Source organism: Hemitrygon akajei, chromosome 18 (assembly GCF_048418815.1).
Source record: "Hemitrygon akajei chromosome 18, sHemAka1.3, whole genome shotgun sequence".
Classification (NCBI taxonomy): Eukaryota; Metazoa; Chordata; class Chondrichthyes; order Myliobatiformes; family Dasyatidae; genus Hemitrygon; species Hemitrygon akajei.
In genome coordinates, this window is record NC_133141.1 from 35,402,371 (window position 1) to 35,416,128 (window position 13,758).

At 43.3% G+C, this 13,758-nt stretch overlaps 1 protein-coding gene across 5 annotated transcripts in view; it reads left to right on the forward strand.

The window, feature by feature from the left end:
• The window catches only part of LOC140741309 (arf-GAP with GTPase, ANK repeat and PH domain-containing protein 1-like), a 172,884-nt gene extending 170,696 nt beyond the window's left edge, over nucleotides 1-2,188 (forward strand). For all 5 annotated transcript variants that reach the window (XM_073071378.1, XM_073071379.1, XM_073071375.1 and 2 more), the window contains one exon: nucleotides 1,890-2,188. In XM_073071378.1, coding sequence (XP_072927479.1) covers nucleotides 1,890-2,087 — 198 coding nt within the window. In that variant the 3' untranslated portion in view covers nucleotides 2,088-2,188. The remainder of the gene's footprint in view (nucleotides 1-1,889) is intronic.
• Nucleotides 2,189-13,758: the final 11,570 nt, after the last annotated feature.

The window sequence follows — 13,758 nt, forward strand, 5'->3', positions numbered from 1 at the left end:
TGCAAAGTGAGTTGCTCAGTTCTCTCAGATTGAAGTGTATGAACCTCAGATTACCTCTGATTGAACTGGAACTTGAGAGCACTTTCAAATGCCAGTGCTTTATTGGGCGCTCAGCAAGACGTTTTCTGCTGCCACACTAACATTGTGGAATCAATTTCCCTAATGATTCAAATGTATAGAGCTCCTCAGATGAAGGAGTGTTCCATTATTTTTATTTAAACTCGCTGCAACTTTTTAAAACCCCTGCCTCTACTGAAACAATTCCCATCCTCTTCTCCCACTGACCGTAAAAGCCCCCATGTAGAAGCTTACAGCAAAAAGGAGACAATTTGACCCTTTGGACCTGTACTAGCTCTTTGTGCAGGCTCTTCAGTAAGTCACATTCCTTACAGCATACGACATCCCACCTTTTCCCTTTTGTTCTTCCCCTTCCAGTGTTTTCTTGTTTTTTGTCCTTCCAAACGTTGCTGGAGTCACAAAGTCATACTGTGCAGGAATTGTCTGTCGGCCCATCATGTCAATTCTGACCATCGTACTTACCCACCCTCATTTGGTGTGTAGCTTGTATACCTTGGCAATCTAAGTACTTGTGCAATTACCCATGAGAGTCTCTTCCTCCACCATATCTTATATGCCTATTTCAGATTCCAACAGCCCTCTGTGTGGTTAAAAAAGCTCTCAGATCCCCTCTAAATCTTCTGTCCCTTACCTTATACCTCATGTTTAGACACCACACCAAGACTATGACTATCTCCCTCCATCAGCTGTAGCATTCAGAGAAAGCTCTCTTCCTTATTCCAGCAAGGTGCAAGCTCTCTGCCTCTGTTGCCAGTGATCAGCAGCTGGCTTCAGTGCTGTTAACGACAGATACCAGGCCCTGCCTGCATGCTGTCTCTGAGACTGTACCCCAACACATTCAGTGCCTCAGTACCTTGTGCATCATCCACGTCCCCCAACAACAGCCCAAGGATGGTACCAACATGAGAGTGCATAACGTGGTTGGCTGCACCCTGCCTCCTGGCACAGGTTTACCTTCCTGGGGATGGAGAATGTTGCAGCAGCTGACATCCCGTGTAATGAGGAAAGGTTAATTTGAGAGAAAGGGGGAATATTTAATATTATTATTATTGGTTTATTATTGTTACAACCAAAGTACAGTGAAAAATTGTTTTGTGTACAGTCCATACAAATCATTTTATTACAACAGTGCATCAAGGTAGTACAAGGGAAAAGCAATAACAGAATACAAAATATAGTAGTTACAGAGAAATTGCAGTACAGGCAGACAATAAGGTGCAGGGCCATAAGTAGGTAGATTGTGAGGTCAAGGGTCCATCTTATACTAGGGGACCAGTGAATAGTCTCATAACAGTGGGATAGAAGATGTCCTTGAGCCTAGTGGTACATGCTTTCATGCTTTTGTATCTTCTCTGCGATAGAAGGGGTGAGAAGAGAGAATGTCCGGTGTGGGTGGGGTTTTGATTCTACTTGCTGCTTTACTGGGGCAGTGGGAAATGTAGACAGAGTCCATGGAGGGGAGGCTGGTTTTTATGATGTGCTGAGCTGTGTCCACAACTCTCTACAGTTTTTGCAGTCATGGGCAGAGTGGTCATGATCCATCAGGACAGGATGTCTTCTATGGTGCATTGCTAAAATTTGGTGAAGGTCAAAGGGGTCGTGCCAAATTTCTTCAGCTTTCTGAGGAAGTAAAGGTGCTGATGAACTTCCTTGGGCATGGCGTCATCTTGGTTAGACCAGGGCAGGACTGGATGTTCCTTCCTAGGTACCTGAAACTCTCAACTCTGTCCACCTCAGCACCACCCTTGATTTCTTTCTTTCTACAGAAAGCCCCAAAAATAACACACGTATTGGTTTTGTCTGCTTTGCAGTATGGCATTGATGTGAAGGCCAGAGACGTGAATGGAAACACAGCCCTGTACCATGCCAGGCGGGCAGGCAGCCAGGAGTGTATGGATGTCCTGTTACAACACGGCTGTCCCAGTGATGGCTGCAGCACAACGCCCAGCATCAGCAGGAAAGGTCTTGGTGCCAGTTTCGGAAGAACTGACTCCAGGTTTCCACATTAAAAAGAAGCCTTGAAGCACTCCTTTCCACACCTTGACATTCCTAAAGGGCAACCTCTAGACTTTTCCCAAACCCCTCAAACCCCCCCCACCACCTCCCCCCCCCCCCCCAACGGCATCCCATTTTATTGCAAGATTTGGTGATCGGGAGACGCACTTTACGGAATCCCAATGTTGATTTTACAACAAGTGACAATACCATTTGTCCCAATATCTTATGACTGAGCGATTGAAACTGCTGTTCTTCAGTGCAAGAGCTGTTCGATGTTTTAAGGCTTATTTCCTGAACTCTCCTTGGCAGGCCATACCTAAAGGTAACACAAGTGTCCCAATTTGTAGAGCAGCTTTGGGAGCAAAGAATTGATAATTCCTTCAAAAAAAAATTGGAAATTGTTTACACAAATCAAAACCCATGATGTGCTGGAACCTTGCAGCAGCAGTAAGTTACAGAGGCCAGTTTTCAGCTCCAAATCTTTTATATTTAACATAATGAAGATGTTGTTGGTTTTATTTTCTAACTGTTTAAATGGTGGTCCTACAAGTATCAAATGTTCCCTTGCAGGTTTTTTTTATTTTTCAGATGTGCAATTGTATTTAAATTTGTAAAGGAAATTTGTGTGTAATATTGGATATTACAGTATTTAGTGAAATGTGAAAAGTACAGAACCTTATTTCGTATTGTTTTCTGAAGTACAAAGGATAGTTATATATCAGTCTACTGGGGGATAGGAAAAGCAATGTCAACACTGTCCATTTGAAGGGTTCCAAGAACAGATTTTGGGCACTGGGGTACTGTAAACAGTATCCTGTGACCTTGCAGAAGTACACTGTGTTGTGCTTAGCAATTCAAGGGAGTATTTGAAGCTGTGCATTTTGTTTCGGTACAATGTGTTGCTGGCCAACCCAGAAAGAAAGAGGGCTACACTGACATAGAGTGGCAACAGGGAAATGTGTGTAGTTCAAACTAGCCTTGTGATCTCAACAGAAGGAAGCACCATCTGACATGAAGGCAGTCAAGAGCTAAAGTAACAAGGGGAGCAAGACAATAAGCATTTTCTTTTCTATTAGGCTGTCCCAAACTCCAGACACATGAGCAGAAACATCTAGGCTAACCTTCCACACTGTCAGATGGTGCAGTGCTGAACTGTAAGAGACGCTGACTTCTGGATGCAACATTAAACCAAGGTCCTATCTAGATGTAAACAATTCCACAGCAATTTCTTTAAGATCAGGGGAGATTCCACCCCACCCCTCCCATTCCGCACATAGTGTCCTACCCAATGTCTATCCCTAAATAACATAAGATAAACATTCTTAATAACAATACTGCTAATGTGAGCTTGCTGCGCACAATTGACTGCCTTGTTTCCTGTGTCGCAAGTGTCTGCAAATGAAATATTTTATTGAATGTTTTGGGACATCCTGAGGTTGTAAAGGGCATTATAAGAAAAGCAATATTCTCTCCTCGCTGGCATTTGGAGAGCATTAATGCATACAGTCATGAGACATGGGTCTAATATACTTTGTTCTACCATGGGGAAATTAAAAAGCAGGATTTGTTACCAGGCTGCCCAATGATGACAGAGTGACATTGGGAGGCAACTTAGACCATATATTATGGGTTAGCTAGTCTAATGAGAGTAGAATTGGGGAGAGAAAATGAAGGATTTAAATTTGTATGATGTACTGCAAATGGAGCTAAATGTGCTATGCTTGGTTTTACAGAAATTCCCCCTTCAGTCCTAATAGATTAGGTATAACTAGAATGTGATAACTCTAATCCTCTGGTAGAGTGACAGGAAATGCTTTAATGTGTGCACAAATCTAATCTATCATCTCTAGGCTTTAATTTTCATCTGGAAGTCTGAGTGAAAAGCCAGGACTGGAACAATGTGGGATGGAAGACAGTTAGTTACAAGGTAGAAAGTTTAGGTGAGACCAGACTTGGGCAGTCAAATTCTGGACTGTCGGAGGAAGTACAAAAGCTGCTGCACGTTCAGTTTACAATGGCACCTACAAGTGCCGCTGTTTAAGGTTTCATTGCATCCACCATATTTTTCATATCTCAACCCCATGAATGGACTCTTGTAGCTTTTGCATTAGCACGTGATTTTTATTTTATGTCCCATCAATAAACCAGAGTCTCGAATATATCTGGAGTGCCAGAGAAGCAATAAATGGGCAGAAAAAGCAGGCAGTGATTTCCCTCAGCTCATGTAGTGCTTACCTCTGAGCAGGAGGGTTGTGACACCCTATCCACCCCCTGACTTACATCTTCACGCTGCACTATCAGAGGTATTGTTGTTCAGATAGTACTTCAAAATGAGCACAAACATGAGAAAGGCTGCAGATGCTAAAAATCCAGAGCAACACACACAAAATGCTGGAGGAACTCAGCAGGCCAGGCAGCATCTACGGAAAAGAGTACAGTCGACTCTTTTCTATAGATGCTGCCTTGCCTGTTGAGTTCCTCCAGCATTTTGTGTGTGTCACTTCAAAATGGTGGTGCATGGCCAAGTGGTTAAGGCACACAGCCGGGGCAGTGTGTTGTGTCCTTGAGCGAGGCACTTAACCACACATTGCTCCAGTCCACCCAGCTGAAAATGGGTACTGGCAAAATGCTGGGGTTAACCTCGTGATAGACTGGCGTCCTATCTGGGGGGAGTCTTGTACTCTCAGTCGCTTCACGCCACGGAAACCGGCATAAGCACTGGCCTGATGAGCCTATAAGGCTCGGGACAGACTTTAACTTCAAAATGGATCTAGTCTGCCTGCTCTGATGGTCCAGGTGGATATTACAAAGCCCCATGCCACTGCAGGGAGTTCTCCTGGTGTCCTGGCTAATGTTTTTTCCCTTAACACACGCCACTAAGAATGAATTAACTGGCCTTTGATTCAATTGCTGCTTCTGCAACCTTGCTGTATGCAAAATAATTGCTGCATTTGCCAACAAAGCAACAGACGCTGCACTCAAAAATAACCCCAGGAACATGAAGTGCTTTAGGACATTTTCTGAGAGATACAATAAGGCGCAATATGAAATGCAGGCCTTTTCAAAGCAAATTTTGCGGCATGCTTGGGGATGGTGGAAGGAGTGGGCTAACATTGATAACTTAATATTTTTTTGGTAGTAAGCTTTTGCCCAGAATATCGAGCTCTGCAAACTAAGCTGAAGTAGTTCTTATAAACATTCTGGGGAGCGATTTGCTCCAGGTGCTATACCTAGCAAAATCATTAACAGAGCACATTCACGCAGACATTTACTCCATTCCTCCTCCTTCATCTAGACCTCACCCCCTTTGTAGTCTAATAGTACATCTTGTAGTGTTCATTATAAATAGACAATCTGCCTGTCACAGTACAGTGAAAAAGAAATCCAAACAGAAATTCTGCTTCCTCCTAGCTTGATGGTGCAAGTTGTCTGTATGTGTGAAAGTTGTTTAGAAGTCAATGACCTTTTGATGGAGACAGTTTTGCCCAGTTTCATTCATTCCCTATTTTACTGATTTCAGATTTTTAACATCTATATCTGTGAATGTTTATTGCCTAATAAAACTCATCGCAATGTTAGCAAACAGAACTTATTTATTTTTAATTTCCTTCCTTTTCTCCCAAGGCACTGCCCAGCCTTTGCCAAATTAAACCCATCCCTCCCCCATGAAGGCATCAGAGCCTGTTCCTGCCTTCACCCCAGTGCTCACACATCTCCCACCAGAAGTCACTGCTGGTCTGCAGGAAAAGATTCACTCAGTTTTCCTCTTCCCCCTTCCTTGCCCAAGAGCCCCAGTCATACTGCTGTTTAAAATAAAAATGTGTGGCCACATATGTTAAATGCATTTTGTACTCAAAATGCTCGGCAATTAATGCTGATGGCCTCTACGCCCCACTCTGGCTGTCTTAACCAGTATGTTCATAGTTAGGGAGAAGAGGATAACCGAGATGTGCTCATTCCTGAGGACACTCTCAATCTGATGTTCCTGTGGTAGTCCAGGATGAGGTCCTTTATCTTCCTCAGAACATGATCTGGGTTCAGTACAAACTCCAATAGCTTCTTTGGTAATAACCCATATGCATTGGCAAGGTCTAGCCATAGTACAACTAGGTCTCCCTGCCCTTTGTGCACTTCCCTGATCAGCTGGGAAAGAAACACCCACGTGTTCCAAGCACCCTGGCACTCTGGGAATCCCTCCTTTCTACACAGATGTACCAGTGTAGCCATTTTCGAGGAAAAACTCAATCAGGCAACAGGAAACAATACTGAAAAATATTTCCCTTTCTACACTGAGCAACAAGATGGAGTTAAAGTGCTTAATGTCCTTGGAGTTCTCCTCTTTGGGGACCTAGATTCCCTCTGCACACCTCCACTAGTCCGTGACCTTTCCCCTACACTAGATAACCCTAAGGAATTTCCAAAGTAGCTGGAGGATCTTAGGACAGTGCTTGTACCTTGTGGGGTACTCCACTGGGACCAGGGGCAGAACTAGCTCTGACTACTTCCTAGATCTCCTTCCAACTGGACTCCTTGCCATTGAACTCAACTGCAGGAGGTGGAGGATTTACTAGGCCTTCTAGCTCCTACTCCCTCTCTTAAGTCATTGAGGGAATTCTGAAGGTGTAGATCCATCTCTTGTTTGGAGCATGCAAGGTGCCCACTATGTTTCTGTCCTAGCATTTGTTTGGTGAATGCACAGGGTTTGCAATAAAGGCAGCTCATTTCCTGGCTCTCTCTTACCCGTCCTCTATGCCATTCTGCCCAAAGCAGTATCATAATCGTGCTCCTGAGAATGTTACAGAGCTCGGCAAGTGGTGGTTTCTCTTCTTCACTTGCCGCCCTGTACTGTTCAGCCAGGAATCAGAGCTCTTGACGCAGCTGGTATACTTCGCCCCCCCCCCCCCCACCCATGTTTCACCATGTAGGGACCTTTGCTGGCTTTCTTCTGCATTAGGCTGAATCAGTAGCATGGCTGACAATGATAGTTGACATCTCCCTTAGCTATTCCCTCAATGATATGGACTATGTCCTCCTCAAACTGCAGCCACTCCCTTCGATGGCTTGCTGGAGGTCACTTAACCCACTGGTGTTGTGCTACTCTGCCTGGAGTGGAAGTCTCTGACACTTGGAGGTTTCTGGGGTGACTTTGGGCCGGGCTCTTCCTATGTCTCACCTGGAGTAAGTCCTGAGTGCTGCGTTGCTCTCTCTTACTCCAGGCATTTCATCTTGAACTGATCTATTTTTAGGCCACACATATTCTTGCACACCTTTCCTCAAATGCATCTCTCACTCATAATCGATGGTCGTCCTAGTGGAGTACTCATCTCTTGTCCTCTCGGGCTCCTCTGGAGGTATGTCTCTGTATAAGTCTGTCCATAGCTTGTAGCGTGTCTTCCTCTTGGAAGATGCAGGTTGGGTTGCTAGCCCTTCCTGCCCCGGTTGCCGTCTTTCTGAGCTGTCAACTGTCTCTCAGTAGTCGCCAATCTGTTCTTGGTTGTTACCCAAACTATTACTGGGTGTCACTAGCTGAGCCAGTGCTTATGATGCCTAGGTAGATCGTAGAATGCTCTGGGACACATCATCAGTGATGTAACCTGGGGACATTGGGTGTTTTGGGTCTTTCAACATCAGATACCGTCACCCTGGTGACCCAGCCAGGGTTGATCAGGCCCCGGCTTGTGTCCCAGCAGCACTGGTCCATGGGTCACACCTCTTGATCCATAGCCATCTGGAGGCTCACTCAACAGCCTCAGTGATGGTCCTAATGGCTGTTTTCTTTGCAGCCCCTGTAATGCCAAGGAGAGAGTAGGTTCTGCACAGCTAAACCTCTACACTCCACTTCTAGAGTCTCGCATCATGCTCTCCACCCCTGTCTCTGGCACTGCTTTACCAGCTCCTGGTATCTGGCATTCAGATGCCTCCTCAATCTCCCCTAGGAACTATTAGTTCTACCATGACCACCTACTTCGAGGGTTTCTGACAGAACAACCTTGTCAGGCCTTAGTGATGATGATGTGATGAAGTCAAGGAACTTTAATTATTTGCTCACATCAACTTTCAGTTGCCAGTCAGATCCCGTGGTGAGCAAGCCTGCTGGTGATCTGGGATGAGGCTATGGTAGGTCTTCAGATTTGACAAAAGCTATGGGCTTTCTGGGTTGGTGGGGGTGCCTACTATTGATAATGGCCAAGGAGATACTCTCTGCCACTGCCTTCAACACCTGGTCATGGTGCCAGCAGTAGCATCCTACTCCCAAGGCTTTTGGGCAGCTGCTAAGAAAGTATTTCAGGGTCCCTCTACCAGGGCAGAGAGGACATGATTGTACCTTACTTTTGCTCCAGGCAAAAAGGTTCACTGAACTAGGTAGGACGTCATACACAGCCTGGATCATGAACTTGATGCACTGGAATTCTGCCTGCCAGATGTTGGACCAGGAGATCTTCCACTTCAGCACACTCTCCCACCTTGTCCAAGCTCCCTGCTGCCCCATTCCTACCATCCTGGTGGTCCGCACTTCCTTGGGAGCTTCTCAAACTTCTTCCTGGACAAGTTTGCATCTGTTCCTGCCCTGGGCCCTGTTGAAGCGGGTAGAAGGGAAGTTGCCCAGCTTGGCCTTTCCAGCCACCACTGTCCCCACCAGATCCCTGTGCCTCAGACATGACTCAGCCATCTCCATGGCTCCTTGGCCTTCCGTTTCCTGCTTGAACAAACTTCAGTGCCTGCTGACGAGACTTTGGAGTCGCTGGGATCTGTACATGTACCCAAGGATATTTAATTGGAAACCAATGACACTTAGTACAAAGTGAACTGGTTTTTCAAATTGAAATCTCAATAAGTGGCAAAGTAATTTTGTGTATTTGATCTGCCAGGTTATGTTGATGAATGCACCCTGTATGTCCCCATAATATGAGATTTGCCTCAGTTAACACAGTCTAAGAATGTAATTCTAATATATAGTCTGTTTGAGACACTGAACCATTAAAGCCCATCATAAATTGCAGGCTCTACAGCAATGTTTGATAATCAAAAACTGTGGTCTTCTTCTACTCCAGTAACAAAGAATTGACAGGTTCTCCACTGTCCTCAAATATTTAAAAATGTTTATGGCTCACTCATCCACAGGAACAGGGAATGCTAAGTACGGAAGGCCATTCAGCCTTTCAAGCCTGTCCCACGATTTAGTCAGAACACAGACAATTTGTATTTCCGTTCCATTGACTTGACTATGTGGCCACACAGTTTTATTTTAAACATCTATCAAAATCTCAGATTTGAAAAGTTCAGTTAACCCCACCAATTAAAACATTTTGCAGGAGAGAAGTCCAGATTTTCGCCACCCTTTGTGTGGAAAAAAAATTCCCAATTTCACTCCTTGTTGGATAATATCCAACTGTAAGTTTATGCTCCTTGTTCTGGATTTCACAGAAGAAAGCTTCCTTTTGAATGATCCTTTTATCAGTTAATCACCCTGGATCAGATTGTTCCTCAGTCAGGGTAGTTCACCACGTGTTTTCTTAGAAAGTAAAATTGTCACCTTTTTCAGCATTTACCAAGTTTGCATCTTTGAATATTTCTGTCTTCAGTTGTAGGCACAAACAGACTTTGCAACATTGAAATGAACAATTCATTAAGAGCTTCTATTTCTGGAACTTTTACAAAAAAAACTTTGCAAGGTGTTTCAATAATTTCAACGCTTAGAATGTAAATGCTTCTTGTGAACATTTTTTCTGTGTATTGGCCACTTTTATATCCATTTGACTTTGTTACTGGATATATAATGCTTATAGCTAGTTTCCATTTTACTTGTTTTTACATAAATAATTGTATACAGAGTCTGTAAACTGTTCCTTAAATTGTGATTTCCCTTGTGAATTGTGATACAATTCCATTGAAGTGAATTTAATTTCAAAAGTTTAAGTTGTATTTCTGTATTTGTATAAAATTATTCACTGGGGGAGGGGAGTGTCTCTCATTCTTCTTTTTTGCTCTGGGCTGGTTGGTTACAGAATCGCATCAAAATCTGTTGAACTGCAGTCTGACCTGGTTCAGTGCTTAACTGGAAACCCAAACCTTTCATTTCCTCAGCTGAGCCTTTTCCAGATCACTTGCAAACAGGGCCGTTTTAAACTTCTGCCTGCGCTATTGTGTTACTATCATTGAGTATCAAACCATTTGGTTTACAACTTTATTCTGGCAGAGAAGACTCAAGCGCAGTCGCCTGCTCAATAATTTTGCACACACTCCCAGCACATCTCTCTTGCTGACATCCACTAAACTGTGACCTAGGTCTGCAGACCCTTAAAGAGAGTCACTGGCTTTATATTTACTGTATTTATTCTGCCCAGTATTTGGATACTTTTCAATGGGAAATTACCCCCATCTGATGATCAGTGTTGAGGGGTGAGCGCTAAAAGCATAGAATGTGTACAGTTCATGGAATGTTTTTATCCTTGAGATCTCAGATTTACTTTGAAACCAACTAGCATTGAATAATTGTTTTACTGGCTTTCTCCACGAGAATATATTATGGGCATGAACTCCCAACAGTGTAGTCACCATCAACCCCTTTTGTTAGGTCCAGCTCACTGCCAAGGTTCAACCATTAAGCACTTCTGTATTCAATCTAATGAGCAAGGCAGAACATTATCAGTGAAATGAGGTGACTTGACCTCCATTACCATAAAATATGTATTATCAAACTCGTACACTGATTACATTGCTAATTGAATTCTTAAGCCCAAGTTGACTCTTTGGTTTAAGAAATCAACTGCATATACAAACTACAACTTTACTTGATCCCTGGTTTATCCCAGTATAGTGGATGGTGGTTGGGTAGTGTGAGGATTTGATTTGATTCCACTGTTATACAATAAGGCTGGTCAAACGCTAAACAAAAAATTAAAAGAAAAGCTACAAATGCTGGGAAGTTGAACTCTTGCTCTTTAACTACCTTTATTTCATAACTTTTTATCATAGAAAATAAAACATGGGAGCAGAATTAGGCTATTCGGCTCATTGAGCCTTCTCCACCATTCAATTATGACTGGTTTATTATCCCTCTCAACCCCATTCTCCTGCCTTATTTCCATAACCTTTGATGCCATTACTAATCAAGAATCTATCAACCTCCACTTTAACTATACACAATGACTTAGCCTCTACAGATTCACCACGTTCAATCTAAAGATATTCTTCCTCATCTCTGTCCTATTCTGAGGCTGTGTTCTTTTGCCCTCTCCCCAACATTCACTCTATCTAGGCCTTTTAGTATTCAATAGGTTTCAATGAACCCCCCTTCATACTGCTAAAGTCCAGGGAGTACAGGCCCAGAGCCATCAAATGCTGTTCATTCGTTAAACCTTTCATTTCTGGGATCACTCTCGCAAACCACCTATGGGCCCTCTCCAGTGCCATCTTCCTTTGTTCTCCCTCTCTCCTCTCTTTCTATTGCCACCAGCAATCCATCAATAGGAGTTTTAGCTATCCCCCCCCCCCCCTCCACCCTCTCTGCAACTAAAGCTAACTTGTTTTCTCTCTTTCCCTGTTCTGACAAATGGTCTCTCAACTGAAACATTAACTTTGTTGCTTCCTACAGGCACACAACCTGATCTGCTGAGTGTTCCCAGCATTTTCTGCTTTTATTTCAGCTCAAAGCTATTATGTTCTGAAAGACATTATCTCACTGTCCCCTTCAAGGTTATTCACTTGGTTTTCTCTCTGAACATTCCCCCGGTTACAGTATTCACTTTTCAGGGTCCTTCAGCCAGTTGGTTCAGACATTTGTGTCTGTGCTTTGCATCACAGTTGTTCATTTTTAAAACGAAGTATTAACACGGAGTCTTGTGTATCTTAGCTAGGTGAACCTTAAATATCCTGTGGCATTTTCTGAAGGTGTCCTTGCTAACAAGTGATTGTTGTTTTTGAGATGGTGGAGAACTGCTGTTGTTTTTTAGTCTTTGTTGGAATCACTGCTCTGCAGAAATGCTATGGACAGCTGTAATGAACTGCCGTTCAACTGCCATGCCTCAATTAGAATGGAACTGTTTCTTTCCCCAGCTTCCCATGTGGACTTTAATGAGAAGATATGTTGCATTTTTCATTATTTGTAGTTATTGACATAACATTTTCCTGCCTTCAATCATTTTTAGAGTCATACATCACTTCAACAGACCCCTTGGCTCCCAAAGTCAGTGCTGACCATCAAGCCCCCGGTTACATTAATCCAACCCAAAAGTATTTTATTCTCAACTCCCACAAGATTCTACCACTCGCCTGCATATTAAGGACAATATGCAGTGGCCAATTAACCCACCAACCCTGGACACCTTTTTCAGAATTATGTTTATTATCACTGAGATAGATCGTGAAATTTGTTGTTTTGTGACAGCAGTACAAGACATAAAATATTACTGTAAGTTAAAACAAATAAATAAATAAATAAATAAATAGTACGAAAGATGAGTAGTGAGGGAGTGTTCATGGACCATTCTGAAATCTGATTGTGGAGGAGGAAAAGCGGTTTCTGAATCGTTCAGTGTGGGGCTTCAGTTTACCTCCTCCCCATTGGTAACAAGAAGGCGGCACGTCCAGGATGGTGAGGGTGTTTGAGATGGGTGCCAACATTGACGCACTGCCTTTAGAAAATGTCCTTGATGATGGAGAGGCTTGCGTCTATGATGGAGCTGGCTGAGCCTTTGGGATATGGGATGAAACGGGAGCAGCTGGTCCAAACTCACACAGTCACAAAGAGGACACGCATACTCTGCACAGACTGCTGTGCTTTCCTTATTCTTGAAATGGCACCAGTCTACAGAACTATTCTCTGCTTTCACAGACTGGGGTCCCCATGTCCTGTGCTTGGTATAAGTTTGACAGAGCCCATCACACATACAATTCCATCTCTGCCCTCTTGCAATGACCGGTTCATTTTGCTCGCACAGTTTGGTTGAACAATTTTGTTTCATTCAGTCACTAACCTCTACGGATAGTTAAATTGTTGCTGTCTTTTCCACACAATGCCACAGTGTAGAACCAGACTGTTCAAAACAGCTCACCACTGTCCTCTGTAGCCTGGCAATATTTTTCTCATCCAAGATTTATCCAATCATTTATTAAAGTAATGATTGAATTTACCTCCATCATCCTTCCGAATTGCTATAGCTCACCGCATAACCGCTTTTACTCTCATTGGTTCTTCCCACCCTCCCTCATGATGAATGTGTGCCCTTGTACATTGAGTGGTAGTTTAGAATTCTTTTCTGCAGGGAACAATGATTGTTTCTCTTTCCTCTTCCCCAATGCACAAAAAATTAATTGAAAATGTGAAATATTTTTGTAGACAGACACGTGCAAAAGGAGCATCAGTTCTACCTTGTATCCATATGCAGTCTGAGTTCCATTAAAATAATTCCTAACCATGCTTGCGAGTGACTTTCAGAAGGCTGGGACCTGCATTTGGGCATAAACAACTAATACACAAGAAGGCACTGAAATGGCAACTCAATTTGTGCTAATACATATAGTATATGCCAGTTGTAAATGAGATGAAGTATCATTATATGATGCCAGGCACACGCACAGTCCAGCAATATTTGTTTATGGATGTAGAGATGCTTAAGGAGAAAGCCTTGATTTTCCACTACAGGAATAATAAGATTGAGCTTGGCCAATTGCAAAAGCTCT